Raw genomic sequence first — 14,469 nt, 5'->3', positions numbered from 1 at the left:
CTTGGGCCCCTGCGGCACCGCTGACCACCGCAGGCGTTTGAACGCAAGGGGCTGCAGCTACCGGAGCAGCTGCGCCAGCGGGCGCGACTGAGGCTTGCCGGAGCCAGCGAGGAGCGGGCCGCAGTTGATGTTACGGGTGAGCATGGGGGAAGGGAGCCCTGCCCTTACAGGGTTTTGGCATGTGGCAGCAGAAACCCTCAGGCCTGGGTACACAACTTCCCTGGGAGGCGCAGATGAACGGCTTGCATATGAGCAGTCTTAGTCCCTTCCATGCTCCAATTTTTTTCAGGCGTGAACATGCAGCGTGTCTGCTGCTCCTTGTGCTGTATGTACATTGCATGTCAGCATTACACGAGAATAGCACACCCCCTTTCCACGAGGACGCCACACATGCACTCACACAAACCACGCATGTGCATTCAGGCATCTCAGTCGTCATGGCTGCCACTAAGTGGGACGTATTCAGGGGCCGTGACGCCGAAGAGCAGCGAGTGCTAGGGCTGGCGCTGCGTAGCCTGGCGCACGCGAACGGGGCACACCTGGCATACCTGGGCGGGCTGCAGCCAGGGGGTGGAGCGGGCGCCGAGGGTAAGCACAATGCGGGTCCCGGTGGGAATGACGATGGGACGCACAGAGCATGTGTGCAGTAGACTGCTGCTGGAATCCAGCACACTTGTGCGTTTCTGTAGACAACATACCATTCATCCTGATCTGTGTCCGCGTACACATCTGTATGTGCCTTTCGTGCAGGCGTGCGGGACAGCCGCATCATGGCAGGTTCGGCTGGTGCCCAGCAGCAGGCGGTGGCGTTGGAGGGCTTTGTCAAGCTGATCAACCACCTGGTGTTTGTGGGGCTTGACAAGAAAATGTGAGCAGCATGAAGCGCCGCAGGCGCCAAATGTTCCTGATTTGCATTGCATTGACTGTGCCTCTGCGTATTTCTGCAGCCTGCAACGGGGTGTGCTCGGGGCTGAGCAGGCCGCCCGCCCCCCCCCCTGCCCTGTTGCTGATTGCGACAGGGCCTTCAACGCGCCGCCCCAGACCGGCCACTTGAGTCCCCTGATGGTCCCGGCAGGCGCAGACAGGCTGCACGACATCGGGCGGCCAGGGGCGAAGGCGGTATCACTGCCAGCTTCTCCCTCTACCTCCGACATGGCGGCGGTTGTTGAGGTGAGGCCTGACTCCTGTGCCAGGCAGTCAATCGGTGTGCAGTGGCAGTCGGGGCCCCATGCCTCAACAACATGTATTGATTACCCTTGCTCACGTCGCGCAGGAGTGGTCTGCTGCAGCAGTGGCGCTGTTCCCCGCGTCACGCCCGCGGGAAGACGCTCCCGCAGCTGCGGCACGGCGCCTTGTTGCTGATGTGCGCTATGGAGAGGACTGCGTTGATGACGCACGGCAGCGCTGGGAGGAGGCGCTCGGGCTCAGCACGCTCAGCGACAGCAACAGTGGCAGAGGGGATCTTGCACCCGGTGGAGACAAGAGGAGCGCGGCTACAGGGGAGCAGCAGGCTATGGGTTTGGGTGGAGCTGTGCGGCAGGCTGAGGCGACTATTGTGCTGCCTGCGGGAGAGCAGGGCGTCCGGGCGACAGCAGCGGCAAAGCCGTCGACGGCCGCAACGGCATTGAACCGGCTGAGGCGCACACCGGGCGCTGTTGGCGGCGGGGCTCCTCCTGCTAATGGCGGGCAGCAGCAGCAGCAGCAGCTTGGACCTCGCTGACGATAATTTTGCGTAACACGTTGGTTAAAAGCAATACATCCTATCAGCCAGCAACCGCCGGCAGCACCCTGGATGCACTTGTATTGACTTGCATGTCCCTCATCTGCAGCACCCGTGCCGCCTCACGCAGCCCCGACTCAAATGCGCCATGGGCGGTGGCTGGCGAGCGGCTGGTGGCCTCCCCTGCAAACAGCAGCCGCCCCACCGGCTCCGCCAAGTCGTCTGTGAGAGGGGCACAAGGATAGACGAGCCAGCATCACCGCTTTGCCAAAGATGGTCGGGCCCATACTGTGTGGTTCCACTGGCAGTGGAACCATCGAATGCCACATGCGTTTCATTATCAGCAGATAAGCAATGACAGCTTTAGGCCTCGCATGAATGGCCGCCTTTGTGATGTAACTGGTCGTGCCTGAGCCAGAGCTCACCCACAATATTGCGAGGGTTGCCCACTGCATAGAAACTGTAGCTACCACGGGCAAAAGGGTCTGCCGCCCAGCGTGTCACAAAGGCCTGCACAGGTGTTGGGACGACCCCACCAGGTGGACCCATGTCCTGCAAGGCCTGTTGGAGGGGCCACATTGACAGGGGGTGAGAAGCGCTCAACACCTCATGAGGTCTTGGATTGCTGTGATCACAGCAACCCGTAGAGCAAGAGTGTGGGGTCATACCTGCTTATGGCTAGCTAGCAGCTGGCTGTCCCCGGGGCTGCAAGCAAGCTTCGATGGTGTCAGCAAGGTGAGGTGCATTGTGCCAGTCAAACCTATCCGGATCGCGTACAGCCAGCACACCTGCAGCGCCTCTGCCACTATGCTGTCATCGCTGAGTGCCTCCAAGTCCGCAGCTGTGGCAGCGACGTTGAGCGCCACCAGTATGGGCTTCTTGAACAGCGCTGCGTAGTTTAGGAACACACACCAACGCCCACTCAAATCCACCAGCTCCCGCGCCACAAAGTCAGCTGTCCCTGGCCACCAGGTCTCGTTGAACACGAGGACCAGCTTGTCCAGGACACCCATGCCCTGAAGGGGGGCACGTCAGTGCGCACTGGCTGAGATGCAGTGGCACCAAAATGGAAGCAAGCCTGGAGCACCCCTGGTCTATGGCTTCACAGGCCTGGGGCTGACGGACAACTAGATACCCAAGCAGAGACCCTCCTTGGCCGCTGGCCTCCGGGCTTCCAAATGCAACCACACACCATGCTCTGGATAGCAGCCATCTTTGCCCGTGGCAACGGAGCTCCAAAAAGGGCAGCGGCACTCTCCTTCAGCACCCCCAGCGGAAGGGTCACGATGGCGTGTGGTGCGCTGAAGGTGTTGTTGTCAGCAGTGGTGAGGGTGACGCCACCAGCATCCTGGGCAATGCGGGTGACGACTGCCGCAAAAGAGAGCACTGACAGCAAGGGTGAGGTTGGAGCTGAGAAATCATCAGGCTTTGGTGTTGAGATGGGAGCGACAAAGCACAGCAGCCACCCAAACAGCGAGGTTGCATACGCCTTGTTCGTCATGGATCGCGTGATATCCCCCCCCTTGATAATGCGGTGACCTTGGGACCCCTCCCACCTGTGCCCATGCGAATGTCCAGGCCCTGTGCAAGCTCATCTGCAAAGGTGTGCATGCCTTCCTCGAGCATCACTGGGCGTGGCAATTTTCGATCAAGAATGACAACATGAGGGGTGGGACAAGGTCACGGCCTGCTGATATACAGCGTTCAAAACAGACGCAGCACACTGGCTGCTGCTGATTGTCCCAGGCGACCCATGTTAGGCGATGCAGGAACAGCAACCCAAGCTGACAACGGCACCGTGCAGGCAGGTCAAGGCGCACACCATCGTCTGCTGGGATCTTCTTGGCGTCACCAAAGCGCAGTGTGCTGAGGTCACTTATGTTGGCATTGAGCAGGGTCTGGCGGGGACGGGGCAGAAGGGGGCACAGCCTGCACATGCTCGATTTTGACCGACCGGCATGGGCTACATCCCAGCAGGAAGCACACAGCTGCTGCAGCGATGGGCCTTGTGGGAATGATGCGCACCTGCCATCGGGTGTGCATCAGCAGCCGCGCCTGACGCTCCTGCTGTGGCCGAAAGTGGGACCGCTCCACCCACTCAGCAAACGGCGTAGCCAGTGGCGAGTCAGGCACCGTTCCTGGCGGGGCTGCAGCAGCCGCGGCCTTGAGGCGGGTGATGTTGGTGTCCAGGCCGCGCCAACCCCTGAGGACCTGGGTGTACGACGGCAGATTGGTCCGCCTGCCGCCACTTCCAGGGACAAAAATAGCCCCAGAGTTGTAGTTTTGCTTCCTGGGCTCACAAGCAGGTGGGGATTGCGGTACACAGGATAATGGTGAAAAATTCATGTCCCCTCCACCCTAACCCAGCCTGCTTCACCAGTGATGATTTGGAGGCATGTGCTGCAGCAGCGTGGTCTCCTGGGCCGGCCTCCATGCTCCTCCCGAACACGGTGACCAAGCGGCAACTGCTTTGACCCACCTGCTGACGTTGAGGCCAAGGGCTTGAGCCAGGTCAAACAAGGAATTACCAGGGCGTGCTGAGTGGATCCACATCGCACCAAGATCCACTCGCTGCCCTGCACACACACAAGCAAGACAAGGGCGGAGGTACAGCTCGAACGGGACCGCACAGCGGCACAGCAGTTGACAGTCTGCCAGAGCGTGTCGGAACGGACTTGCGGCCCTCGCTTGCTGCAATTATTCTATGTTCCATTCCACTCAGGCTGCATATCAGTGCAGAGCAGAACTAAGTTATCAAGCCCTGCAAAGGCCTGGAAACGCCGAGGGGGCTTCGCGTTTGGCCTGGGACCCAAGAACCCCGGTGATGTGGCCGAGGTGATGGTCGGCCCCCGCTGCGCTTCACACGTACCTGCAGCCGTGTCCACGCTTTGTAGCCTACCGCCCGTGCGGTTGCGTGCCTCAAGTACCACAACTCTGAGCCCGGCACGGGTCAAGTTTCGTGCAGCTGCCAGCCCGCTGATGCCCGCCCCCACCACGATCACATCGAGGGGCGCGCCCGCCACAGCTGCCTGCGCTGAAGTTGCAGCCGCACCCGTGCTGGCGCCGCCCATGCTGAGAGCAAGCACGATCGACACTAGATTCCAGGTCATGCCATGCGTGGTTCCTGCTGAGAGGCGCATCTCAAGGGCCCAAGGCAGGGACGTCAGTGCTTGGCCACGAGGGGGCTGCGTGGAAAAGTTGCTGTGATGGGGATTGAGCGGCTGTGCTGCTCACTGCCTGGTAGGTTGTTCAAGCTGAATAAAATTTTGTTTCTAAGCGTAGGATGCACACAAATCACAGTCCGGCGCTTTCCAGACAACTGTGTTGGGCAGTTGACGCTTGCGCTTGTCCTGACGTGCGCCAGCTGCGGCAGTAACCGCCCGTCGCGCGTCGCCCTCCGGGTGCCGGATGAAAAGCGGTAGAGTCCCTTCCTTCCATACAGTTGAAGCTTGTGTTATCCACGTGTCTGCTTTTATGTGCACCGTGCATACATTGCCCGCCGCAGCGCCGTGATCAGTTGACCCCGTGCCTGAGGCGTGCAGGTCAGAGGGACCTTTTGATACCCTCTGTCCACGCTCACAGCTTCCATTGAAGTGTTCTCCGAAGATAGTAAGATGCTGTAAAGTCAGCGCTCCCTCCTTTCGGTGGCCAAGGCCCGCGTCAGGGCTCAAAGTGCACGCTGCACAGGCGGCATGGCTCACACGACGGCCAGGAGCCTGCTAGAGCTCGTTAAACATCACGGTGTTGTGCGAGAGGCGCACCTCGCGGAGCTGCTCGCCTCCGAAACGGGCGGCAGGCCCGAGGTGGACCGTGCCGAGGAATGCGCCGCTCGAAGGGGCCTCTCTAGGGTGCTGGCCTGCATCCAAGGATGCGATGAGGACGCACTGATCCGGATCATGGGCAGCGGCGGCAAGGGTGGAGGCCCTCCTGTGCCGCGCGTGATGGTGCTGGCCCTGCTGCACCTTGCCGCCCAGCTGCAGCACCAGAATGGCCACAGCACATTTGGCGCGCTCGCCGCGCACAGTCCCTTCATGGCAGCATTCGAGGCCGAGATGCATAGCGCCCGGCGCCTCGTGGCTGGCGCCCACAAAGAGCTGCTGGCGCGCCTCGCGGACCTCGGCCGGCAGCTGCCCCCCACAGTCAGCGCCGCGGTCACGTGCGCGCCGCCGAGCAGCACGGTAGCGGCGGAGGTCGCGGCCTGCGCCGCCCTGCGCGCCGCTGCTGACAGGGCGGCCTCTGACCTGGTGGCCCTGGACGACCTCACACGCAGCGCCGTGCAGTCCATGGCGCGCCTGGCAGCAGCATACGATAACGCACTGCTAGGGGCGGCAGCGGCCACGGCCCACATGTGCAGGGACAGCGGGGAGGACGGCGATGCAGCCTCGCCTTGTAGCTGGCAGCAGCAGAGACAGCAGCAGAGGCAGCCTTGGTGGCGGCGGTGGCAGCAGCCGAGGCAGAGGCAGGAGGGGAGCGGCATGCTGGACGGCGCACCTGTGACTGCAGTGGTGTCGCATTCTGCTCCTGGTCAGCAGGGCAAGTACGTTGCAGGTGGGAGGCAGGCCCGCCCTTGCGCAGCGGAAGGGAAGGGTGCCGCTTTGTCGTTGAGGATTAACCGCCCCTGAGTCAGTGCTCCGATGCACGATAACTGCCCAAAGCACTGCCTCTTGTGCTGTCCAGCTCAACCAAGATCCCACCGTTGGCTCTCATCTCATTCCACCCCTGTTGCACCACTCCCCACCCCCCCTCACACACACACACACACACACACACACACACACACACATGCCCTCCAGGCGTGGCCCCAGACGTCTACCACCAGGCCGCACACAGAATCATCACAGGGGGCGGTGCTGCTGCGTCAGAGCCAGCGCTCTGGGCGCTCTCCGCACTGCACGCCCGCATCCGCCACCGCGAAGCTGCGGCGCTGGAGGCCGCTGCTGCCGGGGTCGACGGGAGCGGCCAATCGGCGGAGCCTGCAAGCACGACGGGCGCAGCGGAGTGGAAGGCCCCGGACAAGGTTTGTTGCCGTTGCAGCGGGCTGTGTTGTTACTGTGTTTCTTCGTAAGTGAGTTGCTTGAGAGCTGTGATGCCTGCCCAATCACCACACCAACTGGTCCCGCCTTGCTATAGGCACATGCTGGGAACAACACGTACCGGGAACCCAACCTCGTCCCAACCAAAATTGCCGCTGCCCATCCGAAACGTCCTCTGCCGCAGTTCACGCGCTCCACCACCAAGTACTGGGTGCGCCCTGCCCACGTGCTGCGCGTCAAGGCGGCCCTCTGCCGCCACCTGCCACTCCTGGTCTACGGCGCCAAGTCACCGGTACACCAGGTGAGGAGGTGGGGAGGAGGTGGGGGACCCGACCCTTGGTTTGAGGTTGGTCTGCCACGTGTGTGAGGCGGGCTGCGAACAGTGGCGGCCACGTACGTTTGTGATCCACCGAGCCTTGGGGTGACAGTTACGAGTTTGCTACTGTGCTTCCAGCCCCTAGCATGGACAAAGCTTCACGCAGAGGGCATCACGCTGAGTCCCCCTGCCCCTCCCTGCGACGAACGCCCCCAGGGAGACATTGACAGCCCTGCGGCCATCCAGGCTGGCGCCGGCGCCGGCAGCACCCTGGTGTCCTCAGGTGAGCTTAGGGCACATTAAGCACACACCAAGCCCCCAGGTCACCAAAAAGCACCTTATGCAGGGCTATCCTTGCGTTCCCATCTGCATGTGAGACCCATCACAGACTGGACGATGACCCCTCCCAGCCCCCAAAAACAGCATTGCCCACCCCCCTCCCGCACTCTCTCCCCGTCCCAAACCAGTGTACTTTGACTCTGAGGGGCTGGCCTCGTACCACGCTCGCCTCGCCAAGGAGGACGGGGCACGCGCTGTGCGCATGAGGTGGTGAGCGCGCCAGACTCCTCATCTGTCAGCGAAGCGGCTGCTCACACGGTGCACTTGACAGCAGTGTCTCTGGCACCAATAGATCGGTCACAAGAGCGCGGTGCTGCACGCTGCAAACCTGTTGCCAAACCCCCAAACCAGGTACGGGCCGCGCCGCCCAAATGATGGCGGCCAGACCGTGTTTGTGGAGCGCAAGACTCACCGCGAGCCCTGGACGGGGGAGCGCAGCGTCAAGGTGGGCCGCTCAGCCCCACGTCTAAACTGTGCTGGCGCCACAATAGATGCGGGCTCGCAGCCCACGTGGCGCCACCGCGGTTCAGCTAGAGCTTCTGGTTTGCTGCCAGCAAGATGTATGCCTACAGCCGTACCACACTGCTCCAATCACAACACGCACAAGCGCACTCCATCCATCCCTTACACACCCTCGCCAAATCGCCCCTTCATTGAGCGTTGTTATACGCCTGCCTCGCCCCTCAGGAGCGTGCGTCGCTGCGCCAGGAGCAGGTGGCACCCTTCCTGTGTGGCGCCCTGTCTCCCTGTGACCTGGGCAAGGGGTCCAAGGCCCAGCTGCTGACAGAGGTGCAGCAGCACCTAGCACGGCTGGAGCAGGTGGGTGCCTGACGTCTGACATGGCAAGGGGCGAAGAGTTGCCATGCAGACTACCCAGGCCTGGTTCAGCAGCAGGGTGCTATGTCAGGACACGCTGTGCCATCACAGCAGTAACTCATGCCTGAGTCCTGGCGCCTGTCACTGTTGCCGCGACAGGGCCCGTCTGTGCGGACCGAGTATGTGCGCAGGTGGGCGCGGACCATAGGCCGATGTCGCGCACTGGGCATGTTATGGCTGACCGACAGTCAATCAAACACATCTCCCGTTGTCCGCATATTGTCTTGTACTGCGGCATTGAGGGATGTGCCTTAGCAAAACATCTTCTCTGATCAACCTGCACCCCCCACTCAGCCAACACCCCAAGTTGTTCCCGTGTCCGCCGTGCACACGTATGGTACGCGCAGTGCGTGGCAGGCGTACGACAGCGCTGCTGTGCGCGTGTCCCTGGACGACCACATGCTGCTGCTGAGGGAGAGGGGGGCTCACAAGGCACCCGGTGAGAACTCGGACGCGGGAGGGTGGCAGGGGGCTGTCTTTTTATATGAGTGGAATCCCCTTTTGTGTGGCGGTGGGCACGTGGAGCAGTTGAGCAGTTGGTCCGGGGCAGTTAAGGTCAGCCTACCTCGGGGCCATAGAATCATTCTGACATGCCTGAAAGCAAGCCATGCATGTCTCACTCCACCATGATGCCCCTCCCCTCCTTTTGCACCTGCCAGGGGACTGGTGCGCCGCGCTGGAGACTGCTGGTGCCCTGCCCGGCGGGGATGCGGTGCGCTTCCCCTACAGCGTCCTGGAGATCAAGCTCGCCTCAGACATCAAGCCAGCCTGGATCAACGTGAGTGGGGGCAGCAGAGGGCCGCCTGGGCTAGACAGAGAAGGTTCAACACATAAACTGGGGCAGGGCTGGATGCACAAAGGTGATGTATGTTTCGAGAGCTCATGCGGGCCCAAGTGTAGTGACCCTCAACCTCGGTGCACTCTCCAGGAGCTGCTGGCCAGTGGTCTGCTGGTGGAGGTGCCCCGCTTCTCAAAGTTCCTACACGGTGGGCCTTGAGTGTGTTTGGAGAGGCAAACACCGCTTGCAGCAAGGCTGCCTGGCGCCAACAACTCTAGTTGCACCAACTCTTGTGCTCGATGCAAACACTGCTTCCCTCGACATCCAAAACCTAAAGTTGCATCACATGTCCATCCCTCTGCGCATCGCCCTCCACCCTTCGCGATCCCGCAGGGTCTGCGCTGCTGTTCCCCGCGGCCTGCGCCACCACGCCCCCCTGGTTCCTGCCTGACGAGCTGGACTGCGGCCGCTTCACGCCCGCCACGGCCAATGAGATGGAGGTCCGGGGGGGCTGCCCGCGGTGCTGGGTCGGCTGCGATGGCGGGGAGGCCGAGGTGAGCTTAGACAATGCCCTCCGGCGTTTAGGGGTTAGGGTTCAAGCAACCAAGCGACACGTCACCATAGGGGGCCCGGCCTGCACACATACAGGCCGCAGTCCCCGAACCCATGCATGGGGCCCGCCGCTGTCCGCGCGCTCTGTGGCGCCAAGTGTGGTGCGCCTCTCACTGTGCGCCGAGTGTGGTGCACCCCTCTGTCGTTCCCCTCCCCCCCAGGCCATCCCACCCCCTCCATGGCTGGTGCTGCCGGGCTCCTCCGGGGCCCCCTTGGGCCCAAGCAGCGCCCTACTGTCCGCCTCCACCGGGAACGACGTGCGTCTGGGACCACTGTCCCTGCACAGCCGCCTCAAGATCTTTGTGCGCCGCGGGCGGCCTGCACCAGCTGCTGCCCCTGGCGCCAGCCTGTCCAGCTTCACTATCCAGGCCGCCTCCAACGGGTTCAGCGGCCGCACTGCCACCAGCTGCGGCAGCCTCGACCACCTGGTGCTGCCAATACTGGGGCCAGAGGACAAGGAGGAGGGCGCCAGCGCTGACGCAGCACAGCCTGCGGGCCCGTTGGAGGTGGCAGCCTTTTCTGGGGGCGCAGCGTCGCAGCAGCTGCAGCTGGCAGGTCAGGGGGGCCTGCAGGGTGCACAGCAGGCCATCCCAGGGGCTGTTGGGGCCGCGCCGCAGCAGCAGGAGGGGAGTGCCGCACCGGCCTCTGTGGCGATCAGCATTGAAGAGCTCATGGCAGAGATGCCACTGCTGTCCCCCAACAGCGGCAGCCGCGGCGGCAGAAGAGGCCTGGAGTCTGCTGGCACCAACGGGCTCATGTGTGGCGACACAGCGTCAGCCGGCGAGCACGGTGGGCGAGACCAGGCGCCGGCCGCTGTTACCACCGCAGCCGCCAAGCAGCAAGCGGTGGTGGCAGCGTCGGCCTCAAAGGGGGCGTGTGAAGCGGACGAGAGGCTCAGCACCAGCAGCGGCGGCACATCCGGGGACGTGCGCGGCGGCGGCCGCGGCGCCCGGCTGCTGCGCGGGGCGCGCGTCATGATCGCACGGAAGACGCGCCTCCTGGGCGGCCGGCGTGGCGGCGGCGGTGCTGCAGGGGCTGCAGGGGTTGGTGCGCTTTGCGCTCCCGTGTCTGGCAACCAGCGCGAGCCGAACAACAGCACCGCCGCACGCGGATCCAACGACCACCTGCAAGGCTTCACGGGTGCGGATAGCGGCGTGCATGGCTGCTGGGGGTAGCGTGCGTGATTTTACAATTCAACCTCACTAATGAGGGGCGGATGCAAGTGACGCCTGTACTGCCCCCTGGCTGGCACTCTCACAACAGATGTGGTATCCTTTCCATGTATTCTGCTGCTCTGGGCTCATGACACAGTCACGCACACACTCTCGCACACGCACACGCACACGCACACGCACACGCACACGCACACGCACACAAACACGCACATGCACACGCACACACTCGCACACCAGGCAAGACGCCGCGCTCTCAGCAGCTGGTGCGCGCACGCATCGAGCCCAAGACCTTCTTCGCCAACGAGCGCACCTTCCTGCAGGTGCGTATGTCTGACTGGGAGTCGCACTTTGGCGCGAGTCTGCCTTGTCCAGCGGCCTTTGCCGAGCTCCCACCTCCACCACCAAAACACTTGTACCGGGTGCCGTCCGCCTGCCCCCCATGCCAACAGTGGCTCAACATCAGCGTGCTGGTGGCCATGACGGGGCTGGGCCTGCTGACGGGGTCCTCAGTCATGGACGCGTCAACGGGCTCCTGCTGGGACAGCGCCCTCTGCAGGGCCAGCAGGGTGCGCGATGAAGGGGGGGGGGCGGGACATGGGAGCGGATGGAGGGAACAGAGAGGCCGGGAAGGGTGGGGTTACCGCCAGCACTGCTGACGCTTATTCCCAAGGTCTTGAGTGATACAGTACTGTCATGGGCAGGTTGCGGACAGCTGAGGGGTGAGCTAGCCGCCTGCAACTCAAGTGCAAACAATCCGCCATCCCAGTGTACCCACCCACCTCGCCCACCCCCCGCCCCCAGGTCTCTGGTGCGGCCATTGCCCCCACCAGTGTGGTGATGATGGGCTATGCGCTGTACATCTACAAGAAGAGGGCGGCACAGATACTCGCCAGGGAGGCGGTGAGGAGCGCGCGCATAGGGGGTGAAGTGGGGGGGGGGGGTTTTGAGGCTGCAGTCGCGAAGCCGGTTGCAGCGACTGCCTGGAGGGTTTGGGCTGTCAAACGATGCTCCTGTCTCAGCATTAGTGCCGGTCGTCGTCTTAGCCGCCGCACTGCTGCTGGGCGGCTTCAATACCCTGTCCGCACACACATCAGCCGGACCAGCTCGTCTGCGCACGCCTTTTTGTGCTCCCCCAACCGCAACCTCCACGACTGCCACCGCCGGACCCAGGTGCGCTACGACGACCGCTACGGCCCTGCGGCTCTGACAGTGCTGCTGCTGGTGGTGGTCACGCTGGCCATCGTGCTGTCGGCCTCCTCCCTTGGAGGGTGGGGGACGCCCGGCGGCGGCGGGGCAGGCGGCGGGGATCACGCAGTGACAGGGCACGGCAGCGCTGGCGGAGGCCTGGGTGCGCCGAAAAGCCTGGCGGGCTGAGAGGCCCGGTCTTGGGGGCGGCGTGCTGCGAGGAGCAGCGGCGTTCAGGGAAGGCGACTGGGCGGGCGGCAGAGAGATTGGAAGGGCCCGGCAGGGGTGCCCCACTGCTGCACTGCCCGGTGTGACGCATTCCGCAGCTGCGTGCACTCCGGGTTCGTGAGTTGCTGCACCACCCCTGTGGCCTGAGTGCGCATAGCCTGCCCACCACATGCGCAATTGTGAGCAACAGTGCTCCGCGCAAGGTGCAACATGGCTAGAAAACACGTTTGGGGGGGCCGCCGCCTGTGTTGGGTGGAGTTCACGTGCTGCCCACGCACGTGCTGTATGGTAGTGTTGCTGCATGCGTTTGCGAGGACTGGAGATTGGTAGAACGGACGGCTGTTAGCGGCTGGCGGCATGTGCTGCTCACATTGCAGCAAGTAGCTGGGCCTGGCTGGTGGTGAGGTCACTCAGGGGTGCCCTGTGGCACCCGCACGCGCTGGGCATTTGGTGTCCTGCGACGCACCACAAGAATGCATCAGCACTTTATTCCGGCTCATGCCGGCACTGGTGCAGCAGCATTGCGTGGCTCCTTGGCACTCCTGCTGCCTGCACCCAAACCTACGTCGTGTGGCTGGGGTTTTACTGCAGTTGATAAGCGGTGGCGTGGCTGGGTAGCTGCTGGTCTTTGTCGCGGGTGGCTGCCCCACCACCGGTCTGCGGGTGGGCGGGAGTGCTGCCCGCCCCCCTTTGGGCCCTGTGGCTCAACCCCCCCCCTCATGATGCGCCAGCTCTCTGTGCCAATGCAGGCAGGGTACGATTAGACAATGGGAGGATTTCCTGGACTTGGTCCGCTGCCAGCTGTCAGGTGACGGCCCTAATTTGCTGGGCAGCCCATGCTTTTGGCTGCTGGCTGGGAAACATTCGACCCCAGAAAATAAACGATTTGAGTTGTAGTAACAACCACATGTGGCTTTCGCTTCTCCACTGGTGTGCAGCCTGTTGACAGAAGCTTAGCCGCAAGCGAAGCAGAAGGAAGCTGCTGCTGTTGCTGTGGAGTGCATTTACAGAAAACTACTACACCCCACGTGACGACGTCATTCGGCAAACCTGACGTGAAGAACAGAGTGACGATTATGAAAGAATGCAAGGGTTACACACAGCAAGGACAGGAACCTGCATGAATAGTAATCAATGCTGGGAAGCCCCGCCTGCTGCTGGAGCCGTCAGGCAGCGGCATCAATCCCCCGCACCGCCGTCATCCGCGCCGTCCTCCCCCGCCTCGCCCTCCTCTGCAGCCTCGTCACCCGCCGCCGCGCCGCCGCCCCCTTCCTCGTCGCCGTTGCCAGCAGCTGCCTCCTCGTCTTCCGCGCCCTGCTCCGCCGCAGCGCCCCCACTGCCGCCCCTGCCGCAACGCTCGCCGCCATTTGCCTTGCCGGTCGCGTCGTCCGCATCATCGGCCGCCGCTGCCGCCGCGCCGCCGCCCCCCACACCTGCGCCGCCAGTGGTGGTGGGTGTCACGGCCTTGCTGCCGCCGCCGCCGGCAGCCTTGGCGCCCGTGGCTGCGGCCTTGTCGGCCTCCCGTGCCGCCAGCTCAGCATCAATCCAGCCCTGCGGGATCTGTATCATGGTGTTGGTGTTGGTGGGTGTGTGGCTGCTGGGAGGCGGCCGGGGCTCAAGATGCCACAGGATCTCGACCGACATCCTCTGCAGAGAGCAGCGCTTTGTATATTTTTGGAAGCCCACACGTGCGCGCGCACGCACACACGCACGCACATGCACAAGCCTTCACAAGGTCACATACACACACGGTGTGTGTGTATGTGTGTACGTGTGTGCGCGTGTGCGCGCGTGCCTGTGAGATTGCACACACACACAGCTCGATCTCCCCTCACTGCCGCCCTGACCCCCCATTCCATACCCCCACCTTGTCTGGTATGACGCGCGACAGCATCATCTCAATCTCGTCCGGCGCCGCGCTTGTGAGGCGGTCCTTGAAGCTGTTGGGCATCCAGGGGGGCAGGGGCGACACGGACGCACTCCTGGGGGGGGGGAGAGGGGCAGTTGGGGGAGTGTGTAAAGGATTTGTGTCGGAGGTTAGGGTGGCGAGGGCCTTGGTTGAGGGCGTCAAATCGAGGGGTGCAACAGCCCCAGCAACGAATTTCAAACCCCGGCAGACGTTCGTCCCTGCGCCAGCACAGCGCCGTATGAGAGCGACCCCAGCTGGAGGCCAGCAGCCCGCCACCCCACCCCCTCCATGACGCACC

General features: G+C 63.2%; 3 protein-coding genes across 3 annotated transcripts; 2 read left to right on the top strand and 1 right to left on the bottom strand.

Annotated features, from left to right (window-relative positions):
* Nucleotides 1–437: 437 nt before the first annotated feature.
* On the top strand, nucleotides 438–872 carry MNEG_6936 (hypothetical protein; the record flags this gene model as incomplete). Its single annotated transcript, XM_014044593.1, has 2 exons — nucleotides 438–588; nucleotides 751–872. The coding sequence occupies 2 exons, from the start codon at nucleotides 438–440 to the stop codon at nucleotides 870–872; spliced, it is 273 nt and encodes a 90-aa protein (XP_013900047.1).
* Nucleotides 873–5,412: 4,540 nt separating this feature from the next.
* Nucleotides 5,413–12,223, top strand: MNEG_6935 (Vacuolar transporter chaperone 2; the record flags this gene model as incomplete). Its single annotated transcript, XM_014044592.1, has 17 exons — nucleotides 5,413–6,268; nucleotides 6,514–6,737; nucleotides 6,938–7,054; nucleotides 7,286–7,352; nucleotides 7,537–7,618; nucleotides 7,760–7,853; nucleotides 8,096–8,227; nucleotides 8,384–8,415; nucleotides 8,632–8,723; nucleotides 8,944–9,062; nucleotides 9,213–9,270; nucleotides 9,456–9,616; nucleotides 9,836–10,814; nucleotides 11,087–11,169; nucleotides 11,299–11,415; nucleotides 11,651–11,749; nucleotides 12,020–12,223. 17 exons carry the CDS (start codon nucleotides 5,413–5,415, stop codon nucleotides 12,221–12,223), a joined length of 3,516 nt encoding a protein of 1,171 aa, XP_013900046.1.
* A 1,218-nt stretch (nucleotides 12,224–13,441) lies between these two features.
* Nucleotides 13,442–14,213, bottom strand: MNEG_6934 (hypothetical protein; the record flags this gene model as incomplete). The annotated part of the gene is made up of 2 exons (XM_014044591.1): nucleotides 13,442–13,822; nucleotides 14,130–14,213. The coding sequence occupies 2 exons, from the start codon at nucleotides 14,211–14,213 to the stop codon at nucleotides 13,442–13,444; spliced, it is 465 nt and encodes a 154-aa protein (XP_013900045.1).
* Nucleotides 14,214–14,469: the final 256 nt, after the last annotated feature.

Source organism: Monoraphidium neglectum (genome assembly GCF_000611645.1).
Source record: "Monoraphidium neglectum strain SAG 48.87 unplaced genomic scaffold scaffold01180, whole genome shotgun sequence".
In the NCBI taxonomy this organism is placed as follows: Eukaryota; Viridiplantae; Chlorophyta; class Chlorophyceae; order Sphaeropleales; family Selenastraceae; genus Monoraphidium; species Monoraphidium neglectum.
The sequence above is the reverse complement of the archived record's forward strand: the minus strand, read 5'-3'. Positions and strand labels throughout refer to the sequence as shown.